This window comes from Sprattus sprattus (genome assembly GCF_963457725.1).
Source record: "Sprattus sprattus genome assembly, chromosome: 4".
NCBI classification, from domain to species: domain Eukaryota; kingdom Metazoa; phylum Chordata; class Actinopteri; order Clupeiformes; family Clupeidae; genus Sprattus; species Sprattus sprattus.
Window position 1 is genome coordinate 38,229,680 of NC_137923.1, and position 10,005 is coordinate 38,239,684.

General features: G+C 42.3%; 1 protein-coding gene across 2 annotated transcripts in view; it reads right to left on the reverse strand.

Moving 5' to 3' along the window:
* clcn1a (chloride channel, voltage-sensitive 1a) overlaps positions 1-10,005 on the reverse strand; it is a 32,955-nt gene extending 22,950 nt beyond the window's left edge. The window contains exon 1 of one of the 2 annotated variants that reach the window (XM_080837087.1): positions 9,828-10,005. In XM_080837087.1, the coding sequence (XP_080693213.1) occupies positions 9,828-9,878 (51 nt within the window). In that variant the 5' untranslated portion in view covers positions 9,879-10,005. The remainder of the gene's footprint in view (positions 1-9,827) is intronic. The other variant, XM_080837088.1, reaches the window with a different exon arrangement.

A 10,005-nucleotide genomic window follows, 5' to 3' on the forward strand; every position in this document is an offset into this window, starting at 1 on the left:
CCTGCCGTTCTTGTATCTGTTACTAGAGATTAAACCCCATGACGGGGGTCCCACAACGTGCCCCCCCCCCAAAAAAACTTTACAATAAAGCTCCATTTTGCCAGTTACAAATGTTTGTAACTGATAACTAGATGATGATGTGTTTCACACTTTAAAATAAGGCTCCGTTTTGCCAGTTATAAATGTTAGTAACTGATTAATAGAGGGTGATTTGTTGTGTAATGAGAAGTAGGCAGTAACTTGATTTTAGATGGATGGATACTTTATTAATCCAGAGGGAAATTTTAGGGCATCCAGTAGCATCCAGACACAACATCCATTTTTTTTTTCAATTTAAATTTGAATTACATGGGATGCACACTATGGTCATATCTGGTTTTCCAGAGCTGATATAGAACAAAAAAAATATTTAATTGTGCTTTCTTTGTTAGCTAGTGATGTGACGCCATAGGTCAGAAGGTCACAGACCAGCGCGCCCACGGCAAATAGGGAGCTTGAGTTTTATATCATGCCTATATGGGGGGGGGGGGGGATTTCCGGCTGGATTAATAAATTATCCATCCATCCAAGATCAAGCTACTGCTTACTACTCATTACACAACAAATCACACTTTCTTAATCAGTTACATTTATACATTTATACATTTATAACTGGCAAAACGGAGCCTTATTGTAAAGTGTGAAACACATCATCATCTAGTAATCAGTTACAAACATTTATAACTGGCAAAATGGAGCTTTATTGTAAAGTTGTTTTTTTTTTTTTTTGGGGGGGGGGGGGGGTACGTTGTGAGACCCCCCCTTCTGGGGTTTAATCTCTAGTAACAGATACAAGAATGGCAGGGAGTGTGCAATTGGGCTAGTAGAGCAAGTTATAGGATAGACAGTGGGTTGCCAAGATGGGGATCTTCCCAAATAGTGAGCCCGCATCGACAAATAAAAACTGTGTTTATAACGCATTTTAAGGGCTTATTAATGATTTACAAAGGGTTTACAACCTAGTTAATAACCTGTTTATAAACCATTTATAAACCATTTATAAACCATTTATAATGGAGTCTTATTGTAAAGTGGTACCATGTTATGTTTTCTTTTTTTATTTATAAAAACTAAAATAATGGTGCTGCAAATGCTGCAAAGCAATAATCTTTTCTATTCCATATTGGACATTAATACATCTAAAATTATGATCCTTATGTAATGATATGGCTTTGTATCAAATCACCGGTTATTGCTCTCAGGTTGTGCCTTATGCATACTGTTGTGTTCTGTTATACTGTTCTATATTGTGCTACCGCAATAATTCCGCAATCAATCCTAGCTAATTTACGTACATAGAGCAGAAGAAGAGTGAACCTCAATGCTACCATTCACATACTTTCATGCTGCTGACAGTTCTCAGTAAAGAGTGTAAATATCATCCTGCTTGTCATTATTCTGAAGCTTCACTACACCACACATACCTTGGGATACCCAGGAGCAGGTTGCCCGTTCACAAAATGCTACAAAGATTAAAATAAAACTAGAAAATGCATTTCCTGAAGGAAATACCAGTGCATGAAATGCAAAAGTTAGGAAAGGAAGAAGAAAAGAAAGAAGAGTGAAAGAAGGAAAGAAGAAAGGAAAGAAGAGTGGAAGAAGGAAAGAAGAGTGAAGAAAGGAGAGAAGAGAGGAAGAAGGAAAGAAGAGTGAAAGAAGGAAAGAAGAAAAGAAATAAGAGTGAGGAAAGGAAAGAAGAGTGGAAGAAGAAAAGAAAGAAGAGTGAAAGAAGGAAATCATAGTTGAAGAAGGAAAGAAGAAAGGAAAGAAGAGTGAAAGAAGGAAAGAAGAAAGGAGAGTGAAGAAAGGAAAGAAAAGTGAAAGAAGGAAAGAAGAGTGGAAGAAGGAAAGAAGAGTGAACAAGAGTGAAAGAGAAAAAGAGAGTGAAAATATTGAAAAAAGGAGATAAAAATGGAGTGAAGAAGAGAGATTGAGTGTGAGAGAAAGTAGACTGAGAGGGATAGAGAGAAAGATGGAGAGATGGAGAGAGAAAAAAGTAGAGAATGGAAGGTGTCTTAATGTTCCTAGCTACAGTTAAATTGAGAGGGACAGAGAAGAGGTTCCTTGGATTTGGCGCAGGTGTCAGTGGAGCACAGGTGCAAGCCAGTTTAAAGACCCTATTATGATGTCATAATGGCCCAATGTAAGTCAATGGGAAAATTTAGATTCGTTTTTATTTAATATCTTAAAAAGTATAAAGTTTAGAAAAGTGAAAAATACATAGCATAAGTGTCCTTTACAAGACCTACGCGACAAAGTTTGAATGAAGTTTCTACGTTAAACGGTTCGGGCTGAATTAATCGCAGAAAAAGGTAACAAGAATAAGAAGAAGAAGAAGAAGAAGAAGAAGAAGAAGAAGAAGCCTAGGAATAACAATACAGGGCATTTCATGCACTGTAAAGAAGAAGAAGAAGAAGAAGAAGAAGCCTAGGACTTTCAGATTGTCCATTGCTTTCCCATCTGTTGCTATGGAGTCCACGAAATACGCGCAAATCTCGCTGTAAGTTATGTTGGGCCCACGTCGTCATGTTATCCTCCCAGTCCTGCACTGAATTCGGGTGGGGGATAGTAACGCCATCTCCAGTCAGAGTATTTAAACTGTGTTCCCATTGTAAGGACATAATTAGATTACAATCTGTCTGAGAATGGGCTGTCAAAGCTAGTATCATCGAAGTCCTACAGTAGCCTACAGTAGGCTACAGTAGGCTACATACATTCAATAAAATGAACCTACATTTGAGTCCAACTGCATGACCATTCTTACCCTACACTTACCCTTACAATAAAGAAGTGATCCTATTTCAACCATAACTTCATTTTAAATAATTTCTTTCTTTATGACATTTAGTTTATAGTTTAGACAGCAACTTTGACATCTATATTCAACTGCATCCACTACATAATCTCAAACTTTATTTGTTGGTATATCTCCAAAAAGGCTAACATTAAAACATTTCTTAATGAAAAGGAAACATGCATCACAATAATGCTTCAGTGTAACCTGTACCTATGTGGAGTGCAAATATGTCTTGCTATTACACTACCCAACACCTACGTCTGCTAACACTACAGAATGCATGAGTCCTACGGGCACTGCACTAGTAATGAGAAAACAAAATACACACGAATTACAACATATACATCGGACACTAATACATCGGAAAACCTCTCTCATTGCGTCAGTAGATGAATGAACGCATGGTCAGTGGTCTAGGCTCTAGGCTAACCACACGACTGTTCTATGACTATAACATCATTCACGTCGCGCGGGTCCGCCCCGTTGTAAGTCAAATAAGTGCAGAAATGTACTGTAAAAATACGCTATACTAATAAACAATATGAATATTTTGATGGATTACTATTCCCTGTCTGTTAGATGACTGTACAACTCAAGACATTACTTTGAAACTTAATATAAAGAAGCTTATATATAGAATAGATAAAATCAATCACTGTCTTAAGATTACCTGAGCAAAAGTCTGGATCTGTTCACCAAGAAGAATTTGAATGCGGACCTCCTTATGGTATCCAACGCTATTCTGAACTTTGAGTGAAGGCAGCATAGTTTTAATACCGCTAATATTGTTTGTGACGTAATTTGTGACGTCATTTCGGTGCTACGGGAAACGATAACCCATTAGTGCCTACGGGAAACGGTAAAATACAAATATCTCGCGAACTATGATTTCAAAAACCTTCAAAATCAAGGATGCACAGGTTCATGACATGCGTAAGCTACATGCGAAATCTCATAACTAACGTAACTACCGTCAGGGAGATACGCCCTAGACTGACAGACACACAGAGATTCCTGGATTTATAGATAGATTATTAAACCATTAATTTGTTGACCATTCACATAACTCATCTTGTACCATGCCATTTCATTAATTAAGATCTCACAATTGGCGTATATATTATTTTGTAATATTGTATGTAATTTAATAATTTAATCTAGCCAGATTAACTGTATTTTCTACAATATCTATCACTATAATGCTTTTTACTGTCCCATAAGGTTCAGGCGTATAAACTTCCCAGCCTGGTGTTTTCCATCATTGTAGCTGTCCTTACAACCCTCAATATCATAAAACTACTCCACCGCCTCCCCCCGCCCTCACGTCCAAATTCATGTTGGGGCTTCCTCAGTTTCAGGTGACGAGCCGCCACTGTACTCCATTTAGATTTATAACATTGGAGACCATCCAGACATGCGGGAAAGTGATAGTCTAACCCCTAGCTGCCTGTCCTTCTCACACACATACTGAGACCTCCGCAGATCACACGCAGAGATGCGCCGATTCCCACGCTCTCACTCAACACAACATACAGTGCTCATAATAAGCACATGCTTACGGAACATGCTTACCATGGCTGTGCATATCAGGATGCATGCCTCTCAGCGGAACCATCTCAATTACACGTTTTTTTTTTCTCAGTTTAGACAACATATGAATATTTTAATATTAGCACGTTGTACAGTATGAAAGCACAGCTGAAATAACTCAAAAAATCACTGTAAATGACAGAATTTGGTCAGGTCTGTGGTCTTGTGATTGTGTTCAAAGAAAAATTCATGAATTCAATTAAACTCCCAAGTGTACACTTTGGAAAAGCGAGTGCACCTGGTAAATCACGTCACCTGGCAGGACATTCGCTCCAGCCAACTGTCACATCAGATCCCAGCGGAGGGGGACCGTCTCTGTGTGCTTACAATGTTACCTGGGTTTCAGACCTGCTCAGCGTCTAACGCGTTCTCCCTCGGATTCTGCATTGTGTGCTAGTTCAGACACCACAGCCACTACAGCTAACCCTCGGACAACCCAAAGACCTATTGATCCCAGATCTCCATCTGATCCTTGGCCAGATCTTGAACCGGCCCAGGTACCCACTACACCCAGGAGCCATCCGGTGTAGGCAATCACATTCACAATTCATATTCACAAGTGACCGCTGCCACATCAATAGCTGGGTTTCCATCCAACTGTGTAATGCGAATTTGACCATTCGAATAGGAAATACGGAATGGAAATGCTTAAAATTTGCATGAAGTCGATTAAGAAATGAATTCACCAGAGGGGGGGTGGATTTTTTAATCCCTAATTTGCACAGGGTATATTGCGATCAAGGTTGACAGAAATGGGTTTATTTGTATCAAATCGCATTTGTTGCCCTGCCCTGATGTTTCTGAAACCCTTCCCTGATTAGGAGAGTGTCCGTTTTTTATACGCATAGCACAGCGGATGGATACGTGCACAGACTTGCATTTTCTTGTGCCAAATTACCATGAATGCGCCTAATATACGCAAATGAGTTCGATGGGAACTCAACTAATGACTGACCCCAGATCTTCCAGAGTGTGACCCTGGATGAGCGCCTGAGTGGTCAGCAGGGACTCTTTGGGCTGCATTTTCATGATCTCTCAGCACCTCTTAATTTAGTATACGTGCAGTGGGGCTGGCTCTGTCAGCTCCTGGCTCCCCGGAGGGACTGTGTTAGGCATGTTGATTCACACCAGACACAGGCGGAGCAGCATCTGACAGCTTGGGAAACCCTTAGCCATCCAGATGAGGTGGTTTTCCAGTGGTACTTTATGGGTTTCTTTTCGGCCGTTATCCTCGCATGATCCCCAAGCACTGCTCAGAGCTGCTCAGATTTCAGCAGTAAAGGGGATCAAACGCCACTTGGCTGGATTGGATTGATGACTTGCTGTGAAACCCAGGCTGTGAGAGGCAGATCAGCCATTAGCTCCAGGCACAGCCGGATTAACCATATGGGCAACTGAGCAACTGCCCAGGGGCCCCAAGACGCCAGGGGCCCCAATCAACCGATTAACATTTTTTTTTAATATATATAGTAATGATAATAATAATAATAATAATAATAATAATAAAACATGTAATTGTAATTATACAGTACATACATTTGGGACAACAGTGACCAAAAAAAATCGCTTTCGTTAACGTCCCACTATGTGTCTCAGTTTGTCTGTGGTGCCTCCTGCGTTGTGTCTGTGCAAGCAGGGCACCCAAGTATTATGATTTCTAATAACAGTTCACATTAAACAGTTCACATTAAACATAATTTACAGCATATGCATTAATTACTTCCGCAAGTAAGCTGTGATATAAGTGAGAAAATGCAATAAAGTACTGTGTGTATAAAAAAAATTGAAAATCGTAAACAACAACAATCGCCGGTGGGGAGAGGCCATTTTTCCATTGACTGGAATCCTGCTTTATTTATTGGTGGCACCAATAAATAAAGAAAATGGCGGCGATTGTTGTTGTTATCGATTTTCAGTTCTCACCACACAACGACATCTCATCTTTGCTCCTTGAATGTCGATATGTAATGGTATGGAGTTATTGAAACTTACTACGTGTAAAAAAGACTAGAAATTGAATGTTTATTTTTAAGCCTCAAAAGTTGCACTTGGTGCCTTTAATACGGGCCTGGCTCCAGGATATACCGAGCTATACCGAAATGAGAAATATTTCAAAACCAAAGAAAAAGTAAACTCAAGGATTCAACTCCTCTTGGTCAAACTACATAATCTTTCACATTACAGTAGTCAGTGTTGTTCACTTAGTACAACCACATGAATGAGCGCCTCCTCTTACCATGAGTTTGGTAAAAAAAAAAAAAAAAACAACATTCAAACTCAAACAATCAAAATCGAGAGGTTTCCAACTTGGGTTTCATTTCGAATTTCAAAAGTCTGTACACAAAGCAGTTAGCAAGATTGCTATAAGAACAACTTGTTATTTCTCATATGGGTGTTTATGAAATTGACAGAAATGGTTAGGCAGGACGAAAAAAAGTTCAAATACACCTCCCCCAGACAATAACCCTAAGATTAGAAACTCATCCACCACAAATGAGCTATGGTCACTATCTCTCCCTGAAAAAAAGAGTCCCTGGATTACAGCCAGAACTTAACAGAAGCTGACTGTGGGCCTCGTCTGGGCCGGATCTGCACCTAATGCAGCTGCCATCAGTGGAATAACCCCCTGTCTCATCTGTGACTTTGAAGAGCTCACTGCTGAAATTCCTCTTATTAATAGGGGCCTGGGCATCACGCATGCACATAAGCTAAACGTAAACACTCATAGGCTTCAATCGCCCCTGCCGCCTATGAGCAATCCTTCATTAGCGCGCCGGCGGCTATTGTTTATCCTTAGCATAATGTGGCCAGTACTATATGCTGTGCTATGCTATGCAAGGTTATGTTTAAATCTGAACGTCAACTTGACAAACAGGGTCGAGATATAGAGCAGGTCAGGTGATCTGTCCATCTGTTCAGTATTAGGCTGTGGATTCTGATACTCTCCTTAACTGATGCAAATGTTGCACTGACCAGCACTTTGTATTGGCTGTCAGGTTTGTGGCAATTATAACTGTCATCTTTACTATGCATTTGACACTACAATTTTAATCCGATGGTTCACTTTACATGCTGCATATTTGATAATGTATGCCTCACGTATATCATATAATTCACTCCTTGGCTGAGCCCTCTCTCACGTCGTTCCCTCACTCTATCCAGTTACCTTCAGACATTCCCACAGTACATATAATCCCCCTCTTTCTCCATATTTCACCCCCTCCCTTTCTCAGCCTCTTCTCTCTTTCTCTGCCACCGCTACCTTGCTACCTCTCTCCCTCTCTCCTTTCCTCTCTCTCTCGCTCTCTCTCCTTCCTCTGCCTCAACAACTCTGACCCTGCTCCCCAAACTTCACCCCCTTCTCCCGTTCTCCCTGGGTGTAACCCTACCCTTTGGGCTATTTTTACCAGTGCGGTGTGACCCAATGTTCACCGACCCACTTCTCCACCTCTCTCTCTCTCTCTATCTCTCTCTCTCTTTCTCCCTCTCTTACTTGACCTGAGTACATCTCTCAATCTCTTCATATCTGTTCACCTGTCAATCAGAAGCCTGCAGATTTTTTGGGGTTAAGGAAGGGTGTTAGATAACTTCAAAGTTGAGCAGCGCACAGACGCAGGTGTCAAATATTTTCATTTGCAGCCCAGACAGAAAAAAAAAAACATTCTAGAACAATTTCATCCAATTTCAGAATATTCTAGAATCTTCCAGAGATAGCAATGTTTTTGCCTTATGTTCAGTGTTGAAAGACACAGACATCAGGCTGACTGAGGAGGGGGAGCATCCAACTGCCACGGCTCACGTGACCCAGATGCTAAACCCTCTGAAATGCTTCCCTCCAAAAAGAGGACGTGGCTGCAGTTTGTTAGCCATTGAGAGAGCTGATGGCGTGTCAAAGTCAAAGGTAATGCCTCTGAAGGACTTCTTTGTGGGGGGGAGGGTGTGTGTGGGGGGGGGGGGGGGGGGGCTTTCCTTGTGCATGCGTCAGACCCAGCTCCACGTGCCGCCTCTATTGTGCTTACGCCTGCTCTGCTTTCACTTTCCTGGCCCCCCCAACATCACTGCCCACCCTCCACACTCATCTTATACATAACACACGTGTGCACACACACACACACACACACACACACACACACACAGGACACATACAGACATAGAGACACACACACACACACACACACACACACACACACACACACACACTCAGCTCACACAAAACACACACGTGCACGTATATACACACACAGACAAACACATGTTACAAAAGCAGTGATGACAATGGAGCAGAAACAATGTGCCGGGCTGAAAAAAAGGTGTCACTTCTGAATATAGTGCCGGCTCCCTGGGTGACTGTGAGCGTAGGGTTATCACTGAGCACATGGCCTCAGCTGCTAGTCTAACACATCAACACACATCTAACACACACACACACACACACACACACACACACAAACACACACACACATCTACTGTACATTCATACACAATTACTCCATCCATACACACAAGTCCACACACTTATAGTTTCTCTGTCTCCCACTTACAGACACACTCACCACACTACTACACACACACACTATCCAGAGTGTTTGGCTCCTTGTCAAAGTCATGACTGCTCTTGTTCCCATCCTCAGGTGCCCTGTACCACTATGGCGCCGTGTGATGGAGGAGATGATGAAATATCGAGTTTCCCCGGACACATACTCCTGTTTATCTGTGCGTTTGAGGTCATATAACTACACATGTCTGAGGTCATGTCATGCCATCTATACTTGTGTGACGTGAGAAACAACTCAAAAACAAAAACAACTTCCGACATCTCACTTCATTAACAAAGCAGCATATGGTTTGTTTTGAAACGCAGACTCATCCAGGTGCTAGCGCAGTCAGAGATGGTGAAGGTAGAAGGGGGAGAGAGGGAAGGGGAAGGGGAGAGAAAGAGAAAGGGAGAAATGAGAAAGAGAGGAAAGCCAGACAGAGCGAGAGAGAGGGAGAGTGTGTGTTAGAGAGCGTCCTGTAAACACCTGCTTTTCAGCATGGGTGGTTGTCCAGCGCTAAGTGTTTCCCACCGACGGCTTGTCTGTTTTCAACACGACCCAACCCCCCCCCCCCCCCCCCCCCGCCCTCCCTCTCCCGGTCACAGGGCAAGCAGCCTCTGCCACAGGGCAAGCTGACACGGCATGCAAGGGTTGTGCAAGATGTTGCAGGAGCAAGCAGGTGAAGCAGTGCCAAACACAGCGGAGACATAGAGGAAAATAGAGTGAGTGACTACAGAAAGAGAGTAAGAGGGAGAGGGAGTTAAGGAGATTTGCAAGTGAAGGGAGAGGAGAGAAAGAGTAGGGAAGAGGGACAATCTAGGCAGGGAAAAAAGAGAAGGAAAAGTTGAGGAGAAAAAGAGACTGACCAGGGTCTGTTGGTATCTCAGAGCCTTCCTTTGCGACGCATCTGCGGCCATTGACACACTGTCACTGACCCAAAAATAAACCTCTAGTCGGCTTCAGCATTTCCAGCGCAGGGCGGCGTGGACGCACACGCACAGACACACACGCGGACACACACACTCTCATGCACAGACACATACA